The sequence below is a fragment of the Oculina patagonica genome, chromosome 13, assembly GCF_052425735.1.
Source record: "Oculina patagonica isolate OP01 chromosome 13, crgOcupat, whole genome shotgun sequence".
Taxonomy (NCBI): Eukaryota; Metazoa; Cnidaria; class Anthozoa; order Scleractinia; family Oculinidae; genus Oculina; species Oculina patagonica.
The window spans coordinates 3158111-3177711 of NC_135770.1; the positions used below are offsets into that span (position 1 = coordinate 3158111).

The following is a 19601-nucleotide window of genomic DNA, read 5'->3' on the forward strand; positions in this document are numbered from 1 at the left end:
CTTGAAAGGATGTTAAGAAGTTCACACTGTTACGGAAAATTTTATGGTTTAGAAATTCTACTGTTAAAAGTCATTATTTAAGGTAAAATATTAAATATCTTTTCTTTTTACTAATATATGACAAGTCATGTAGCTTTGTCTACATAAATATTAACCACATACTATAGGATAGAAAGGAAACTTCTTTCTTTAATTGTTCAACTTTATTAAATTCGATGAATTTAAAACTCATTAGTTGTTAGTGCTCAGTATAAATATTAAATATTTGATCAAATGTTGAAAGCCTCGAGGTACACCCTGGGTGCATGCAGCAATAATTAATGTATTTTCAAAGGATGTCTATGCCTTTCGGCATATTATTAATCAATTTGTTAAGAAGTCCGCACTGTTCCGGAAAATTCTATGGTTAAGAAATTTCACTGTTAAAAGTCATTATTTAAGGTAAAATATTAAATATCTTTCCTTTTAACAAAGAAAATGACAAGTCATGTTGCTTTGTACATTTACCACATGCTATGGAATAGAAAAGGGATACTCTTTCTTTAATAGTTCAACTTTATTAAATTTGATGAATTTTGAATCTTGTTAGTTCTTTGTGCTTCTTATACATTTTCACATTATACAAAGCCTCGAGGTGCACCCTGGGTCTGCATGCAGCAATAATAAATGTATTTTGAAAGGATGTCTGAACCTTCCAGCAATAAATTTGTTAAGAATATAAGGCTAATTAAATTGCCATTGAAGCCACATAGAGTGAAATAGTTTTGAAGATAAATTGAATGAATAATTGATAGTTACTTATATAATCATGAACTGCATTGCTGTACAGCATCTTTAAAGGAAGATGGCGATTCAGTTTAAGCTTTGCTTGTACGTATTTTTAACATTTCATGTATTTTTTTGTTCCATTATCTGCGCTCAAAACTTCCAACGGGGAAAAAAAGGAGTGAGTTTTGCAAAGTTTATCAAACAGCCCTCAGTCAAACTGAATGTGTTTGCAGTCGAGCGTCTGTCGGTTTCCAGTCTCGGAGAATGTACGTTTGAATGCATCAATCATGAAAAGTGTTACTCAGTGAACTTTGGCCACACTTCCACTGATGGAAAACATTCTTGTCAGTTGCTGAGAATTGACAAATTTACAAAGGTGAATCAACTTGTTGCTAGCGACGAATATGACCACTACTATATTAAGGTAAGTTAAAACCTTGCTAGTCTATAACCTGTTTAAAGTTGTCGTATTTCATGATGTTACATTAATCTTATTAATTTTATGGTTACTTTTTCACTAAGCTAAGAAACCTGGACAAGCCAAAATAATCGGCAAATTTTTGTGCGTATTATGTAACGGTTCGAAGTGAAACTCACTGAATTGATTACGTAACATCTTTTAAAACAGATTCTCGCCCTTAAAATCTCTGTACCTTGAAACTGCCTTCTTCGCACTTTAACATGAAAGAGAAAAGAAGACATTTATAAACGTTAAATGTCTGGATTACACTTCTTTAGCGTAAAATTCATATTGTGGTGAAGATACAAAACATGAATCAATTTTTGAAAAGGTAATTTAACATAGGAAGTACTTACTCTACGAAGTCTCTATGTTTGAACATCTGTTGATCTGAAATCTCTCCCACGTATCTTTCACCGACAGACAATAATTCTGTATATATAAGAAAAAATAAATAAAAAATAGCGACTGAATTCCAACCTGCTTGGGCATATAATTGAGGATAAATTTCTTTGTAAAAATCGACAACCCACCGTTGTTTTTTGGCCAAATAAAGTTTCCGTTATTATATTTAATTTTAAAATTTTCTTTCACTTATTGTATTTGTCATAGCTTCTTTAAACCGTTTTAAAAACCTGCGTTTTTAAAAAACTCCTTAAACTTAAATGAAGCCTTTTCAAATCTAATTTTGGCCCGCACTCTAGCATCGAAATATTTCACTTTGCATTGTGGGTATTTTCTACATTACTAACGCCTGGACGAAGTCGCGAGAACGAGTCCCAGCGGGCCTTAAATAAGACGAAGGAGTTTATTGAAAGCCTAAGTTGTTCAGAACGGTTTGAGAGATACAAATATAATTCACAAGGCCTGGAATATTATGTTGAATGTGAATAAAATGAAGAACAAACGGGCTGAAAAATATCGCAACTGTGATACCATTGTGGTAACTGTGATAACTGTGATATCAGTAGTGAGTGTGATCGTCCAGGTGAAATTAGGTTGGTGACGGATCGGACTGACGGACGTTTCAACAACTTAAGCGGAAGTCAGTCATGTTTCAAGTGAAAATTTTTTGTCAGTCAATTTGCAACTGATCATGAGAACCCTGAAATGGTTTAGCATTTCATTCAGGAGGAAAGAAAAATACTTCTAGTGGCTTAATGCTACAGCTACAGTAAAAACCCGCGAGTAATAACCTGTATTTTTCCCAGAAGCCTAAACAGGGATGGTAATTAGACGAATTCAGGCTAAGTAGGTTCTTGTCTTAAAGGTTCTTATTTTCTGAAGAAAATTTATATTGTTGATTATAGAATTTCTAGTGGTATTCAGTCTTTTCCTTATATGAAATTTGCATACCATTTTATCTGTGTTTATATGGTTGTATCTACATGATAATATTTTATGATTTTTAATATTGCATGGCATTAACATTGGAACTGGAGTGATAAGGCTCCAAGGTGTCTCCAAAGAGGATCCAGAATTTCAACTTATCATATTTCCCTAAACTTTGATTACAAATGTAAGTAAACATTTTTAATCAATTTTAGAAAATTAGAACCTATTTCCAAATTTTAGGCTAAAGAGATGGAAGAATAACTGGAAAATTTTAGCCTAACAAATTCTTTAAAATTTAGGTTCTTACTCGCAGGTTTTTACTGTACCCGGAGATACGCGCTGGCAGTATTGGCCACTAGTAGCCTGACACTATAGCTTTATACAGACTTAAGCTATACCTAACACCGTTTTGTACCTCTTTTACAGACACCCTGTATGAGCTATCCGTGTCAAAATGGGGCTACCTGTTGGCCGTCTTATTCGAAGGACGATTACAAATGTCAGTGCGAAAAAGGATTCACTGGAAAACACTGCGACAAAGGTACGTCACTCATCTTGACCATATATACAGGTGAAATGAGTTAATGAGTTGTTATTGGCAAATCCGCCGAATACCTTATTGTTACTTATTTCGCGGGAACTTAATTTCGCGAAAATGGAACGGGCATATTTCGCGGGACTTAAATTTCGCGATTTGGCCAAAAAAATACGTTTAAAGGAAATAAATTTCGCGAAAATTGTCAAATTACTGGTCTGCATTAACAGACAGGAAGTCTCAAAATTGGCACAACTAATGTTAACTTTCCCCAGCAATAGTTTCCAATGACACTGAACTAAACAAAAACTATTATAACAAAACGAAACTTAAAACAGTTTGACATGCTCCTTTGTAACTAAGTATGGTTAGTTTGACGACTGTACCAAGATAATTTTGTAGTAAAGTGACCGCAACGTTGACTAATCACATCGAATTATATGGAAGGGTACTAAAGTTCGCGTCGTTATTTTTCGCGAGGACTTTTTTCGCGGGTCTTTAATTTCGCGATTTTTTGAAAATCGCGAAAATTAAGTCCCGCGAAAATAAGTAACCTGCAATAAACTCGAAGCTACATCAATCAATAATTATATATAACTGCAGGGCGTTTTTCGCGTTAGTGTAGGCAGTAAATCACATTTGCTTTGGCTTTGCATTTCTACGCTCAGTGATTGGTTTAAAAAACTTGCGCCACTTTCTCATCTTATCAAAACCAGTCGTGACTCGCTTGCACACTTATTCCTGCGCTGCGTGCCTCCATTTTGCTTCGCGTTTTGATTGGTTAACAAGATTGTCTGTGTCCGTTTTGATTTACGACACTCAATTGAAAACCTGTCTTTAATATTCGAGAAGTTTTCAAATGAGTGAAGTAAAAAAAAAACCAAAATAATTCTCTGCTTCACAAAACACAATCAAAAATAAGGAGGGGGGGGAGGGTTTTTGGGGTAAAAAAAAAAAAAAAAAAAAAAAAAGCTATGTCAATTTGTGCTTTCAGTCAATTGGAAAAAGATGAAGTCGCCGTCAGGCGGTTCATCAGTTTGCTTTGGAGACCGTGGAGACGCACCTGGAATCTTCACAACCCCTTCACGTGGCGAAGTCATCACAATTAAACTGGTCCATCTGAGTGGTAAGGTGAGCTGTACTACAGGAAATTACTCCAACTGGGGATGCAACTTTCTTGACCTGCCCAAGAATATGGAAACCCTGATAACAGATTCCGACCGAAACCGCCTTCTTCCCAATGACCAGCAACTATTTGACGCAGACCTTTGTGGCGGAGTTTTCTATGGCCTTCCAGGTCATACGCCCGACTCACCAGAGCTGCTCTTTGATAACCTTACCATTCCTTTGCCTGTGACTAAAGGGCAGCAGTTTCAAATTTGGTGGGGAGAGGACATACAAGACTGCGGCGAGCAAGATAATGGCGGGAAACAAGCATGCGTTGAAGTGTATGGCCTGTACGTGTAAACTGATTAGCTGGCAGACTAGCAGTCCTTACAGTTTTTTTTTATCTCCTTCAAGGTCCCTTATATGTATTTTGGTCTGTATCGCACGAAAAAGTTTTGATTGATTCACTGCACGATTTCAGACCAATTGCGGATTAAATTAAACTGCGAACAATATTGGACAGAACAACGACAAACAATATCAGTTAGCCTTTGTTCTGGTGCCGTTATTGTATACTATGAATTTCTGATACTACATGGCAATTAACGGTATATTATGTCACTTTCTGTGCTCTACAAAATAACCTTTTAACCAAATACCTTAGTAAATTTGAAAAATACGTTAGAAACAAGGCTAATTGCCGATGCACGTTCCGGATATGTAGTTACTTTAACCAAGCCTTGTATTTCGGGGCACAAAAATTGAAGTTTCCAAGCTGAGCTCAAACTGATATCTTACTTAAACAGTATTCACGCAATAGTTGCCAAACTTTGTAACTGTGTATTTTCACTTCAGTAACGCTAGTGATTTAACCGATTTAACCGGGGCCCATCCTCCCCATATAACGTTTGCAATACAGTATGTTGTTTCTGTAAAGACCCTGTAAATCGGCCATATACTGTAACCCTGTTAGTAATTGTAAATAAAGTTGAATCCCTGTAACTTGGTCGTTCGAGGACATCCGAGAAAGGTTTTAGGAGTAATCAGGGGTCGAGTTTTCGAGGGTTTATATTAGTGAAAACCGTCCTGAAGGGGAATTAAAAAAGGTTCGTGTGAAAAGGGCTACGTCAAGGACAACACATTTTGAAAAATTGGCAACGTTTTTCAAAATTGTCGTTCGAAATTTGTCTCAGTCTTCATCAGTCGGAACCATTCTTGGTTATTTTCATTTTTTATCACTCCTTTGTTATTTTCTTTGTTAGAAAATTATTATTTTGAGGTTTTCTTCAATTTGAAAGAAATCAGAAAAATGACTTAATATGGCGTGGCATTGCTCCTTTACGTGAGGATCGAGTTATTTAGAGGGTTCGAGTTATCGAGATTCAACTGCACTGACTGATATCCAGTTAAGGTCTTTTAAGGACAGAAAGTGCGAATGAAGCCGTGAGATAATCAGTAGAACGCAAAAACAAAAACACTAAAAGCTAAAAACATTGGTCCTCAACAATCCAAGTTGCACCAAAATCCGTAATTTACATCCCTGAGTGAACTAGGTCGCTTCAGTTCTTAGAGACAGTAAGGACAAACTGAGAATCTAAATCTAGCTTGGTTTGTTTACTTTGAAAAATTTTCTATGTCAAGAAATAGCTATGCAAGGAATGTTTTGAAGAGAATAATAGTAACCGCACAGGGGGAAAGTTATCAGCATGACTGCTTTCAGTCCACGAGTCGAGAAGAAAGGATTCAGGAGGTATTAGGACTACAGAGAAAAGACAGGTTTTAATGAGTTTTAGAAAACCCATCATTTTGCAGACCCAGGTGAGCCTAGAAGTGCGAGCTTTTTATACACTAAAACAAACTGTGTTAGTCAAAATTTGCTTCATCAGGGAGCACGTCAGCTGAAATAACCCCAGGGATATAGTTTGCCTTAATTTCCTGAACGGAGATAGCGTAAATACAGATGAAATCTCTTGCTGTAAGCCCTGATTCACAGCAAGACGTAAACGTTATAAAGGAAAAAACGAAACGGTTTGCATACAAATGCAAACTTAATAGATGGCTACCTCTAAAATTCGATAAAAATAAACTCAAAATATGCATCTACAATGTTTACTACGTCTACTATGAACAATGAAACAAAAAAATAAGCTATTTCAATAGTTCAACTTTTTAAACATCGATAAATTTAAAAAACTTAAGGTGATTGCATTGGGCTTACAAGATTAATATTTTATTAAAAGAAAACTTCGAGGCAAGGTCTGTATATACTACTTATTAACCGAGAGTGAGGTCATTACAGAGGAATCTCAGACTGATCGCTCGGTTAATACATCAAGGCCGAGGTCTGAGATTCCCCTGTAATGACCGAACGGACGAGGTTAATAAGTTATTTATTATATAGCCTTTTCTAAAAATATCTAAAAAAAAACATCGAGGTGAAACTCGCTCTCACTCTCTGTGGCTCTCTTCGTCGCTCATACTAAAGAAGTATCGGTATGCCAATATTTTTCTTTTAGTTATTGAAAAAATAGTTACATTTTGTCGGTATTTATTGTCGTTTTCGCAATTGCGCTAGTAGCTTTTACTCACAACTTAAAAAACCGTCGAGCCGAGAAAATTTTTCATAATGCCCGGTCATTGGAAGAAAATAATGCCCGCTCAGCAGCCAATCAGAGCGCGCGTACTATTGTAGTCATATAACAAACATCAATAATGAATGTTTTCTGAAAGGATGAAAACTCCTTTTGTCATGTTGATGATGAATGTACATTGAAACCAATTGGTGTGAAATAAGCTTTAACATATATCAGTGCATAAATAATTGATAGTTGCTTATAACTGTATCAGTTCTGTACTATTGCTCTCACCAACATTCTGGAAAGATGGCGATTCACTTTAAGCTTTGCTTGTACGTATCTTTAACATTGCATGTATATCTTTGTTCCTTAATCCGCGCTCAAAACTTCAAGCGGGAAAAAAAAGGAGTTAGTTTTGCAAAGTTTATCAAACAGCCCTCAGCCAAACTTGATGTGACGAAACACGCAACTCTGTCGGTTTCCAGTCTCGGAGAATGTACGTTTGAATGCATTAATCATGAAAAGTGTTTCTCAGTGAACTTTGGCCACACTTCGACTGATGGAAAACATTTTTGTGAGTTGCTGAAAATGAACAAATTTGCAAGGGCGAGTAAACTTGTTGACAGCGACGAATTTGACCACTACTTTATTAAGGTAAGTACAACTTGGCGAATCTAGCCGGTTTAAAGTTGCAATATACTTCCCCAAACCAACAAATTAACTATTTTCAATATGCCGTGAATAGTTTTTATTTTCTAGTTACTTTTTCATTTAGGTATGTTGGGTTTTGTTTTTGTTTTTGTTAAGCTAAGAAGACGACCCAACCAAAGCAATCATATATTTATTGTGCGTATTGAACAAACTAAAACTTGCTAAATTGATCACGTAATGTGCTTAAGAACAGATACCTGCCCTTAAAACTTTGTACTGCTTCGAGAAATGCCCTTTCCGCACTACAACAGATAACTGTTGCAGTAATGTAGACATTTATATGCAGAAAATGTTCGGGTTACATTTTAACATAAGATTTACATTGTGGTGAAGACGTAAAACCAGAACCAATTTTGGAAAAACAGTTGGGGAATGACTTTTCCTGTGGAGTCTGCATGTTTATACATCTGTTGATCTGAAATTTCTCCCAAGTATTATTTTACATTAAGACAATCTCAAGAAACAAATAAAAAACAAATAGCCATTGAAGTCAATGCTGCAGGGGTTCATAATTGGGGACGAATTTAAGTTATTTCGTGGTTACGTTTAGGTTGTACTCAGCTTGTTTTTTTTTTTTTATTTATTTTTTATAGCATCTTTAGAACTTGTTTTTAAATTTTGTAAATACTTGTGTTTTTGTGAATTCTTTCATCTTGAATGAAACTTTTCCATTTTTATCTCTGGCCCGAACTTAATATTTTACGAAATATTTTACTTTGTAAGTAAGGGAGATTTTTCACATTACTATCTTTTGCCTAATTAAGTTTTTGGGGCAAAACAGAGTTGCCTAGTTTCCTCAAGGAAATTGTAAGAAAACAATACTAATTATGATTTATTTACTTTTATTAGTTTATTAACCACATGGGAAGAGTTGTTCATGATTGAAACTAAAGGCCCAGCCAAACGCACGCAACATTTCAATTCAACATATCGCAACATTGTTGCGCACAACATGTTGCAAACATTTGCCACCCTGTTACATTACATATGCAACACTGACATGTTGGATCAATTTTGTACGTGGTAATTTTTTATGCAGTATTTCTAGTTGCTGCATGATGTTGTTCTCGATTGGCCACGAAATGCAATGTTGTTGACCTAGCCGCACTAGCTCGATTTGCTATTTCAAAGCGCCATCCAACATTTTGAAACAGGGTGGCCAAACGTGTGCAACATGTTGTGCACAATAATTTTACCCTTTGGTGAGTTGAAATTTTGCGTGCATTTGGCCGGGCCTTTTCAAAGAAACAGACTGATAAACGTTGCAACTGTTCAGCAGTTTCAGAAGTTCTTATCATCAGGTTGTGAGAGAGACTTTAGTCGTTTGATGCTACAAGACTCTTGAAAGGAGATAAACGCTGTCATTATAGGCCACTAGTCCGACACTGTAGGTTAAAGCATAGACTTCAACTTTATCTGAACACTGTTTTGTTGTTCTTTTACAGACACCTTGTATGAGCTATCCATGTCAAAATGGGGCTTTCTGTAAACCGTCCTATTCAAAGGACGATTACAGTTGTGAGTGCAAACAAGGATTCACCGGAAAAAACTGTGACAAAGGTACGTCATCTAAACATCACTCACATGTTGACCACTGATATATACAAGTAAAAGGAGTTTTTTGGTATTTTTAGCAAATCCGTATATAGCTACAGTTAGACTACTCGCCCTCGTTTTCCATGAGTCAATAGTCAACTCGGCTGCGCCTCGTTGACTATTTAAACAATAGAGTGTTTCTGTCGAGGAACTATCGGCTGATAGTTGCCACGCGGAAATTTGATGTTCTTAAAACAAATGTAAGCACGAGAAGCGAAGCTTTGAGGGCTGATATGCTAGTTTTAAGAACATCAAATTTCCAAGGGGCAACTATCAGACCGATAGTCCGAGACTGAAACAGTTTATCGTATTTATTGTTCACCACTAAAATTATTTCCGCCCAATTTTTATTTAAAAAAAAAAACGAGCATCGTGAATTATTTTTTACTTTTCAGGATAAAAAACTCAATTGAAAGCCGAAATTTAACAAACAAAACAAAACCAGACAAGAAACCCATTTAATGCAGTGAATTTGGTTGGGCTTAACTTTTTCTGTTTGCAGGCACGCTTGTTTACAAAACAATTTCACGGGCGGGCACTATCCATCCGGGCATTTTTCTCCAAAGGGCCTCTATATTTGTTAGTCAGTATATCTTTCAGTTGTCATTTTACAATGAAAATCCTGTCTTTTCATTCAGTTTCGAGCAAATGACGGTTTAAATAAATTGTGAATGAAATGCAAAGGCGCACACCGTAAGCTAATGCAATTTGGTTTCTTGCAAACAACTCGTTCAACTTTTCAGAAATTTCTAATCGTTTACGTTTTCGAATTTAAAAAAAACTTGACTTTCAAGGGCCCTTGTACGTCAGTACATCTTCCAAACGTCAATAAAAAGCTTGGCTTTTCTTTCAGTTTCGATCAAATAACGGTTTCAATAAATCGTTAGTGAAATGCAAACGCGCACACAAAAGCCAATGCAATGTGAGGCAGTTGTCAATTATCCGTGTGTGTCGTGACCTATTTATATCATTATTCAATAAAAACAAGAGCCTGTATTGTTGTTAAGTTTTGAACGTCTAGTAGATTCATGCTAAAACAATTAGATTATTCGCTCTCGATTTCGCGTTAGAAACCTCCAGCTCATAATCTAATTGTTAATCGAGAGACAACAATGGGAGAACCAGTCGGACTAGCGGATTTCCGATAGAACACGGCTGAGTTTCTACTAAATAATATTATGTCAACTTGTGTTTTCAGTCAACTGGGTTAAGATGAAGTCGCCATTAGGCGGTTCAGTAGTTTGCTTTGGAGACAGAGGAGATAACCCTGGAATCTTCACACCCCATTCACGTGGTAAAGTCATCACGTTTAAACTGATACATCTGAGCGGTAAAGTGAGCTGTGGTCCGGGATATCATTCCAACTGGGGATGCAACGGGGTAGACCAGGCCGAGAGGATGGTAACCCTAATTACATATTCCAACCGGACGCGCCTTCTTCCCAATGACCCGCAGCTGTTTACCGCAGACCCATGTAACAGAGTTTACTATGCCCTTCCAGGTCATACTCCCGACTCGCCTGAGCTGTTATTTGATAACTTCACCAGTCCTGTGCCTGTGACCGAAGGGGAGCAGTTTCAAATTTGGTTCGGAGAGGATTTGAAAGATTGTGAGTCAGATAACGGCGGGACACAAGCATGCGTTGAAGTGTATGGTCTGTTCGTGTAAACTGATGGATTAGACGACCTGTCAGCCCTTACAGTTTTTATCCCTATTCACGGTCTCATATATGACATTGTCTCTGTATCTCAGGGTTTTATAGAATAAGCGCACGATTTGATATCATTTTCGTCCCTAGAGTCCACGATCCTTCTGGTCGGCGCCAGAGATCGAAACCTTTGGCCGGATCCATCACCGGAAGTCCGCGATTCACGGACTCGTTGTCAAATCTGACAAATCTGATTGGCTGAAAATACAGAACGAGTACTCTGCGCATGCTCACAAATCGGGACCGATTATTTTTATGTCCGTGGACTGTGGGGACGAGAATGGATTTGGGACCAATTGCAGTTAGAAACGTGCTCTCGCCTGGTTTGTTAGTGGCTAGAGTGTTGGGCTCGCGTTGGCAGGGGGGGGGGGGGGGGGGAGAAATACGTAAAACAAATTCTGGAGATTATTTCGGTGTATGGCTTATGTTTTTGCAACTTTGATTGTTTGGCGCTCCGACCACACGACAATATCGGCTACCTCTTCGTACTGGCTTACTTTCACTCTTCTCAGGGTCGGTCAGGGTTTTTAGGTATACGGTATACAGGGGGATTTTAAATCGGGTACCCTGTCTTCTCGAGTTTGCAAACAACTTGACGTCACAAAGGTCATGTGATAGAGGTTTTGGCCGCGTGCTTCTTCTTTTTGGCCAAAAAAGCGCGTCTTTTGAGTGAAAAAGGATTTTGTTTGGTAGATTTTTAGCGCTCAAGCAGTTAATTGTACATATTGATCCACCAACGAAACAAAAAACTTCGAGTCAAATGCACTTTAAACATTTCAAATAAAGATGGCCGAAAATGTATGACGTCATTTTGCACAATATGAGGTCGCAATTGGGAAGAAACAGTCACTTATAAATTTAGGTTTATTATCATAGCGTGAACACGTCTAAGTTGACCCTAAGTTGTTGTGGAAGGGGAGGGGTGGAATTGTGTACCACCCGCAAACTTAAGCTCGTGGCCAAAACAAAATTAAGCAGGCTAGATTTGTTGTGCATTTGTATGTTTTGAGATATGTCATTTTAATCTGAGGGTCTTTAAAGGAAGCCGCAAGTTAATCAGTACGATGAACAAATGCCTTTTTTGCAAGTGTTTTGTTAATTTGTGTTGACCAATTCGGAACTGCTTAGTGTACTAAGAAAAAGGAAACGCTGTTTCGAAAGCAACGTCTTCGTCGTTGTTAATTATCTGCTACTTAATTATTCCTCGACTGTTGTATCTTACATGTATTAAGAAAAATTACGGCTAATTTAATGTATTTTAAGATAATAATATGATACTGGATAAGCAACAACGTATCACTTGAGTCAGCCACTTCACTTGGCCTATATTGAATAATTGTTAGTGTGTTCAATATTTCAAGAATAAAGTAACACAATAAACAAAAAAAGAAACAGTTGCGATTTTGTGTTTGTTACCTTTTTCTAAGTCGTATCATGTCATAAATGATTTTAAATTTTTTTAAGAAGGAAAGACTTGAAAGGCGAACTGTAACAAACGAAACAAAATCAGACAAGGAAACCACCAAATGCAGAACAACCAATAATCATCATCTCCTTGGAAATTTGATACTCTAAACCCTCGGAGGTACAAGCAAATTCATACGCCCACCCGTACAAGGGGAGGGGTGAAGGAAGGATGAAACCCCTCCCCAGAGTTTTCGTTCTATTAAGGCGAAGCGAAATTATTTTGCACTGAGAAGAAAGCAGTGTCGGCAGTGTCGTCGTATCTTGGATTTCAACACTTTCTTAGAAAGTCACAAAATAACGGAAATTGATGCAAAAACAAGCCAGAATGCTTATGGAATGTAAAAATAAACAAATCGTACAATTCTGTTCCAAAAAAAAAACTGGAAAAAAAAAGGGAAATTGACGATTTTTGACCATACCTTCTTGTAATTATGATGTTGCCATGGCAACGCCAAATATCATGGAAACATGGTTGACATATCAAAATTTCCGCAAAGGACGGATGAACAGCTACTGAAAGTTTCAGCATTGTAGAGGAAATCCTCTTTTCAAAATTTTGAAAAATCTTACGGGGCTGGCATCCCCCCCATGTAATTCACAAGGACAGAATGCCAAACCAAAAATCCAAGTAAATCACACGGGGTAGAGAAGTGCGTGACGTAAACGAACTCGACAAGAAATTCTGACTACGACAATAACAGAGTTTAATTGACAGAGTTCAATGTTCCATACAGGTTCAAATTGAGAGCGATACAAAGATGATTGATTCAAACCACGTGCTAGTGTTGTTGAAATGATTGCCGTAAACCGTATGTCGGTTCGAACTGAAATATAATAGCGAAATAGAACTAACGTGACTAATAAATCTAAGCATACAAGCTAAACAATTCGCGAGATATATAATTATAGCTAACATTCACAATAACGTCCGAATGAAGAAACGTAACATAATCTGCGCATATACTAATCTTACAGAAAGCTAACCAACGATAAAGTCTTATATGACGGCTAATTTTGGATAGGAGTTTATGACAATTAACCTTATAATAAGATAAAACTTAGCCTAGCGAGATAGTTTCTTAATGGTTCGAGTATAATATGCCAACTTACTAACTCGATATAAACGGTATAGAAGCTATCCTGATAGTCGAGAAAAACGAAACTTAACGCAAAACAAATAACAAGGAAAACTAAGGATAAGCCTAAAAATAAGGAATAGATTACTTACTTTGGTTTGCACACGCACTGAATTAGACTTGATAGAGTAGGTAACCACGAGTGTAGAGAGAAATCTATGGCCCAATGCCGAGTAGATGTTGACGCAGTGAAGTCTACACTAGAACTGGTCTAACTTAGAAATTCTTACGGATTTATCTAACCGAGAAACACGTGCGCAAAACCTGCGGTTATGACGATTTTCCTACATCGGACATAGCAGCCTAGGGCTGGTCTACCACAGTAAATAAAATAAGTAACACGCGGTATGATAGAAAGGATAATTCGATAACATTTAAATTAAAGTAAGTTCCTGTGATAAGAAGTAGAGTAAACGTCACGTTTCAAAACCAACACCCCAAGAGTTGACCGTTGTGGTCGTTTAACTCTTCCTTCTTCCTTTTTGCAGATTTTCCAGTTCTCTCAATGGTGTGTTAGACGGAAATAAGTTCAGCTTTCCGTATTCCCTTCCGTTCTAGGAGAGCATGCGCAATAAAAACCAAAACACCGACAATAATTTTTGGAATGATCAATTTCATTTTTCCAGAGTCCTTCCCGGCAACCTACCGCGAACTGAGGAGACGGTGGACCTCCTCTGGGCTCGAGAATTATTTCATAATCAAGCTTCCTCTAGGTGTAATAAAGATGAAAAAAGTTAGGAATTGCAACGCCAAATCAATAAGAGAAGACAGCTGACAAATATAAAATACGAGTGCCATGATCTAAATGGAGTGGCCATGGCAAGAGCCTAATGGTTGGTGCGTTGGACTCCGCGTCGTGCGGTCTGTGTTCGAGCCCTGGCTGGGGTGACTGCGTTGTGTTCTTGAGCAAAACATTTCACTCTCACAGTGCCTCTCTCCACTCAGTTGTATAAATGGGTTTCTGGCGAATTTCCTGTTGGGGGTAACCCTGCTATGGACTGGCATCCCATCCAGGGGGGAGAAGAAATATTCTTAGTCGCTTCGCATGCTTCAGGCTACTGAAACTGGGATAAGCTCCGGCCTGATGGGCCACTAGGCTCGAACGCAGGCTTTCTCTTTTTTCAGGGTCCCCTATACTTTATACGTGAAGCGTGATTGAGGCTATTTATTCGCCGTAAAACGTGATTTGGGCTTTTATTTTTTCGTGATACGTGATCCCCAATTTTAAGATCTTTTTACATGCGCGTGAACGCAATTTTTAGCCCGTGAACGAAGAGTTGAATTAGACGTGAATCATGAATCATCTTCTTTTTGTGACTTTATTTCTGATTATTTAGGTAGTTCTAGTAAACGTACATCTTTGTTTTAGCTCTTTGGTTGGGATTGGGACTTTTGTCAGCTATCTTGTCGCGTATGTGATCTTGACAGGCACAATATCCGGTCTTACACTTTCCGAGCATTAACAGTCTTAACAGGGATCGCCATGCATATGATTTTTTGCGTGAACGTGAAAACATTTTTAGAATTATTCGTGACGCGTGTAAAGCCAAATATTTTTACGCGATTCCATTTCGCAGAGAGGTATAGGGGACCCTTTTATTAATTGATTCAATTTTTAACTGTAGGAAAGATGAATGTTTTCATTTAATTGCAGGTGATGTTTGATAACTTTGCGTCAAACTGTTTTTGAGAACTTATATAATTAAAAAATTTAAATAACAAATGAGTGTAAACGGTTCGGTCTCAAAGTTGCTGTCATAATTGGAAAGATGTTGTGAACCTTGAAAGCAGATGTTTGGAGTTAGGGAGACTGTCGGCGAAGTTCAAGTGATTGTTTTACATGCAGTACAGCGGTCTGAAGATAACTACAACAGGATCAAGGTTACGAATATCTTTTTTCTCAATATAGCATTGTCATGTTAGGTACTGATATTGGGAACTGATCTCAGTTTAATGTTACTTTCTGGAGCGTATCACCCTATCGAAAAGCAAGTGTTGCTTAAGATTGCAGGACTTCAGTGCCCAATTCAATCAGGGGCACCCAATAGACAGTTTCGGTGAATATCTGTTCGGAAGACCTATAATCACCTACGATTTTCGGATTAAAATAAGATCAGTGAAAAACGGTAGTTTTCTAGTATCTTCTAGAGTCTTTGTTCTGCAGAACGTATATTGAAATGGTTTATTGAATCAGGGGCACCCTACGAGAAAATTTACTAAAGATGTCGGAACACCGTTTTAACGTTATAAGTGTCATTTTTGTGCGTTTATAAAAGCCTTATTTTTAAACGCTAAGCAAAGTGTATCTTTTCGGATACGTTAGCTGAACTTTCAAAATTCAATTTTAGGGAACGATATATTATTAAAATAGAATACAAACAGCAGTTTTTGGAAGTACAGTTGCCAGGCTTTGGTCAAATGTCTTTAATATCAACCAGTTCTGTAATTTAACTTCATTTAGTTTCCAGTCTTGTCAGTTTCTGTTTCCTTTCACTTAAGAGATATACTCAAAAACAAAAGACGAAACAGGTTACGAATGCTATCCAATAACAGCGAGAGTTTGAGCGTTGGAAGGCAATCATGATTTTTTTGCTGTCCAGAACGTTACGAACTTTTGCCGTTCTATCCGACTGGGACTGTCGAATAGAACAGCAGGTCGACCCAATTACAAATCCGTGTCGAACCTAATTGATTTAAACGTTGAACTTTACATGTGCCGAACCTAATTATTAGATTCGGCACATGTAAATTTCAACGTTTTACTCTCATTATCCAAAGTTCGTATGTAGGTATATTTTACTTGTAAACCTTACTTTATTTGGCAACAAAGGGGTCTTTGATAACTGATTGGCAAATTTAAATAACAAAGACAATGTTTTTCAACAGATATTTTTTCTTTTCGGGCGCAAAAGGATATTTATTTTGAGAAATATCTTCCTGCCCAATCACTTCTTTAAACTAGAACCTACATCTCTCCCCGGGCTTACTCACTTTTTTTTTTTTTTTTTTTTTCAAAAAACAGCCTTGCCTGTTACAACATGGGCCTATCATTTTGGCGTTGGAATTTAACAATTCTCCTCTTCCTTTTGGGTGTGCCGTGTACGCAATCATCATCTTGCCACGGAGACTATCTTCCTGGAGGATATTACTTCACAACAGGACGAAACATGGTTGAAGATCATTCGCTGTTTGGCCACGTGTTTCAAACATTTACAGTTTCAATGCCGGTGGAGTGTTTTAGAAAATGCCGGTCCGACTGTCAATGCATCTCGTTTAACTACCTAACAACCGTGAACCAGGACAACTGTGAGCTGAATGAAGAAAATAAAAACCTGAAGCCAAATGCCTTGCAACGTAAAGAAGGAAGTCAGTATTATGATTTGGTCATCGATTACAATGTGGTGGTGAGTGAGCAAACTGCTTTGAAATGATGTTTTCAGGAGTTACTTAATTTTTCGGTATTACTTTTTTTGTAAAACCACTTTTTATTGATTATTATTTTATCAACTTTGAAATTGCATGTGTAAAACAAGTATGTAATTTAAAAACGTTGAATTTTGGTTGAAGTAATGCCGTGTAGAAAACGTCATTTTTCGTTAAACTAAATCGCTTATCATGACAACATTGGGCGGAACGAAAAACATATGCATAATTATTCATTGAAAACTATAATATCTTTTTTCTTCAATAAAACAGAAAGGAAGCCAGCCAACAACATGTCACAACGGCTGCTGTCAATCAAAACCATGTTTGAATGGAGGAACATGTAGCGAGATCTGTGACGTCAGAGGAAAAAGGTCGCAGTGCGCATGCCCGTCGGGTTTTACAGGATTTCGGTGTGAAACAGGTGGGTTGGAAATGTGGCGCTGAGATAAAGCGTTATACATAAAGCATGGCTTACTATAGGACAATAAGAGTGACGTAAACAACGATGACAACAAACTATCTAATGTTGACATTGACTTCTTGTAACAAAATTTAAGAGATTTAAACACAATAACAATGTCAGTTTTGTAAAAAGGGTTTTTAGTTCTTCTAGTTTCCTTTTCAGGCTCATAAGTCAGGTTATTGTATTTCTTTTATAACATTTAGACCACAAATTAAATGTGACGTTGTGGGTTTCTAATTTGTAGTCAAATGCGAAACAGTGCGGTTTATTTGTGTCAGCAATTTGTAACTTACAATAAAAGAGATAAACTGTAAGCTATATATTTTTATATAGCAAACAATAAAAAAATTTGTTAGTACAATAGAACATAATCAGTAGAAGTAAGTAAGTAGATACAGTAGAAGATACAGTAGAAAAACGACAATACAAAAGCAAGATGTTAAAATAAGTTAAACATATATATAATACTGGAACGCGACGTGGGCAGCCAAAACAAACGCTTATCGTTGTAAACTCTGCATTCCACTGTGAACACCGAAGCTGTTAATGAACGCCAGCCCTTCCCTAAAGCGTATTTGCCACTAATTGTATCCCTTAGGGACCGTCACAAGTATTAAAACGTTCAAAATTTTATTCATTTTTTAGTCATTTTATTCTGTAGATTGATTATTTTTTTTACATCAACAAAGTATGTGCTTGACTATATCATAAAAGAAAATCAATTTAATCTTAGCTCTCTACAATGACGAATTGATTTTGCCTACTCAGGATAGCCTGTAAGGTTGAACTGTAATAAAAAACCCATCGATATCTGAGTTTGGTTGTTTCGTTCTCTTTCAGTTAACTGGATAAAGATAAACACATCACCCGTTTGTTTTGGTACCCGTGACAATTCATACGGAGCTTTAACGATTCCACAAGCTGGTCACGTGATCACCTTTAAGCTGGTCTACCTCTCTGGGTACGTGACTTGTGACACACGAAAGCCGGACTGGGCATCGAAATGGGCGTGTAAATACTTTGATTCTAACAATCTGGCCGTATTTATTACGGACGATCAGCAGCAGCGAATTTTGCCAACCGATAACGCTTTATTTCGTGCAGGTTCAGATGCTTCATGTGGTTTGAGCATCATGTACGGTGTCCCTGGATATTCCGCAGACTCTCCGGAGTTGGGGTTTAATAATTTTTCTTCTCCTTTGGCCGTGAATGTAGGTCAGGAATTCCAAATATGGTACACAGAAGATCTATATAAATGCTACGAGGGAGATAATGGCGGGCAGACGTGCACTGACATGTATGGATTATATGTCTAGAGTGTAGAAGACAGGCCTGAAGTAGCTGTAGCTAAACAGCCCCTACTGAAGGACCTCTCAAGCAAGTTAGCTTATGATGTCTATGCCAAAAGTTCTCGAGCAGAGATGATGTAACTGTGTGTATCTTGACTACGTTACAATCATTCACAGTGCTTTTCAGTATATCATATCGTGGGCCACGTAATGCGGACTTCACTTGGTCACGGGAAAATTCTAATTTATCCATTAATGATTAAGACTTGTAAGATTGTCGTGTAAACTTCCTTTTGTGTAAACATGGCTTCTTTGAGGGTACCAAAGGGGGGTTCGTGATCCCGTTTCACGCACAAGTTTTAACCAAATTCACCTGTCACGTATACTTGAAACAGCAAAATTCACGGATCACGTTTATTTTCTAACTATTTTTCACGCGTCCCGGTCTAATTTTTGCCCTATTTTCACGCGTCACGGACTAATTTTTGCTCTTTTCACGTGTCACGCATAAACCCTTTGCCCCCCTCTTCTTTGGCGGTGTATAAAGTTCCAGCCAAATATCTGGTACACAGACGGCCCTCGTACATGTAAAAAGTTATTGTAATGTAAATTTAATATATGAGATAACCTAATGTGGAAGCCATAGCTCTCAATGCTTAGAGACTGTAGTAGCCTTAAAAAGACTCGGATCTTAGACCCTCGCAACCGTGGTTACATTTTATTGTAAATAATATTCTAAGTAATATATTTTAGCATCCTTATTTTTTTTAAGCTGAGGGCCCCAAGTTTATCAGTAGTTTAAGTTACTGTCACGGGTCACTTTCATTAAATAAAGTCGTACCTACCTACCTACCTACCTACCTACCTACCTACCTACCTACCTACCTACCTACCTACCTACCTACCTACCTACCTACCTACCTACCTACCTACCTACCTACCTAACTACCTACCTACGCGAATGAACAGTCAGGTCTTTTTAATATTAATTTTATTGTCACATTTTGTATGTGTCCCCAAATTA

General features: G+C 37.5%; 3 protein-coding genes and 1 long non-coding RNA gene across 4 annotated transcripts; 3 read left to right on the forward strand and 1 right to left on the reverse strand.

Annotated features, from left to right (window-relative positions):
* Positions 1 to 844: 844 nt before the first annotated feature.
* Positions 845 to 5198, forward strand: LOC144636875 (uncharacterized). The gene is made up of 3 exons (XM_078496078.1): positions 845 to 1192; positions 2990 to 3104; positions 4093 to 5198. Exons 1-3 carry the CDS (start codon positions 845 to 847, stop codon positions 4563 to 4565), a joined length of 936 nt encoding a protein of 311 aa, XP_078352204.1. The 3' UTR covers positions 4566 to 5198.
* Positions 5199 to 7066: 1868 nt separating this feature from the next.
* LOC144635946 (uncharacterized) lies at positions 7067 to 10927 on the forward strand. Its single transcript, XM_078495071.1, has 3 exons — positions 7067 to 7435; positions 8938 to 9052; positions 10287 to 10927. The coding sequence occupies exons 1-3, from the start codon at positions 7088 to 7090 to the stop codon at positions 10754 to 10756; spliced, it is 933 nt and encodes a 310-aa protein (XP_078351197.1). The 5' UTR covers positions 7067 to 7087; the 3' UTR covers positions 10757 to 10927.
* Positions 10928 to 12953: 2026 nt separating this feature from the next.
* Positions 12954 to 13752, reverse strand: LOC144635988 (uncharacterized). The gene is made up of 2 exons (XR_013567448.1): positions 13492 to 13752; positions 12954 to 13087 (listed from the first exon to the last, which is right to left on the reverse strand). It is a non-coding gene; the product is annotated as an uncharacterized LOC144635988 (long non-coding RNA).
* A 1349-nt stretch (positions 13753 to 15101) lies between these two features.
* LOC144635934 (uncharacterized) lies at positions 15102 to 18892 on the forward strand. The gene is made up of 4 exons (XM_078495057.1): positions 15102 to 15280; positions 16422 to 16803; positions 17096 to 17246; positions 18129 to 18892. The coding sequence occupies exons 1-4, from the start codon at positions 15240 to 15242 to the stop codon at positions 18602 to 18604; spliced, it is 1050 nt and encodes a 349-aa protein (XP_078351183.1). The 5' UTR covers positions 15102 to 15239; the 3' UTR covers positions 18605 to 18892.
* The last annotated feature ends 709 nt before the right edge of the window (positions 18893 to 19601 follow it).

Coding starts and splice junctions, on each gene's coding strand:
- LOC144636875 (XM_078496078.1), top strand. CDS start 845: ATGGCGATTCAGTTTAAGCTTTGCTTGTACGTATTTTTAACATTTCAT. Junction 1,193..2,989: donor ATGACCACTACTATATTAAG/GTAAGTTAAAAC, acceptor CCTCTTTTACAG/ACACCCTGTATGAGCTATCC. Junction 3,105..4,092: donor TGGAAAACACTGCGACAAAG/GTACGTCACTCA, acceptor TTGTGCTTTCAG/TCAATTGGAAAAAGATGAAG.
- LOC144635946 (XM_078495071.1), top strand. CDS start 7,088: ATGGCGATTCACTTTAAGCTTTGCTTGTACGTATCTTTAACATTGCAT. Junction 7,436..8,937: donor TTGACCACTACTTTATTAAG/GTAAGTACAACT, acceptor GTTCTTTTACAG/ACACCTTGTATGAGCTATCC. Junction 9,053..10,286: donor CGGAAAAAACTGTGACAAAG/GTACGTCATCTA, acceptor TTGTGTTTTCAG/TCAACTGGGTTAAGATGAAG.
- LOC144635934 (XM_078495057.1), top strand. CDS start 15,240: ATGCAGTACAGCGGTCTGAAGATAACTACAACAGGATCAAG. Junction 15,281..16,421: donor ATAACTACAACAGGATCAAG/GTTACGAATATC, acceptor TTCAAAAAACAG/CCTTGCCTGTTACAACATGG. Junction 16,804..17,095: donor TCATCGATTACAATGTGGTG/GTGAGTGAGCAA, acceptor TCAATAAAACAG/AAAGGAAGCCAGCCAACAAC.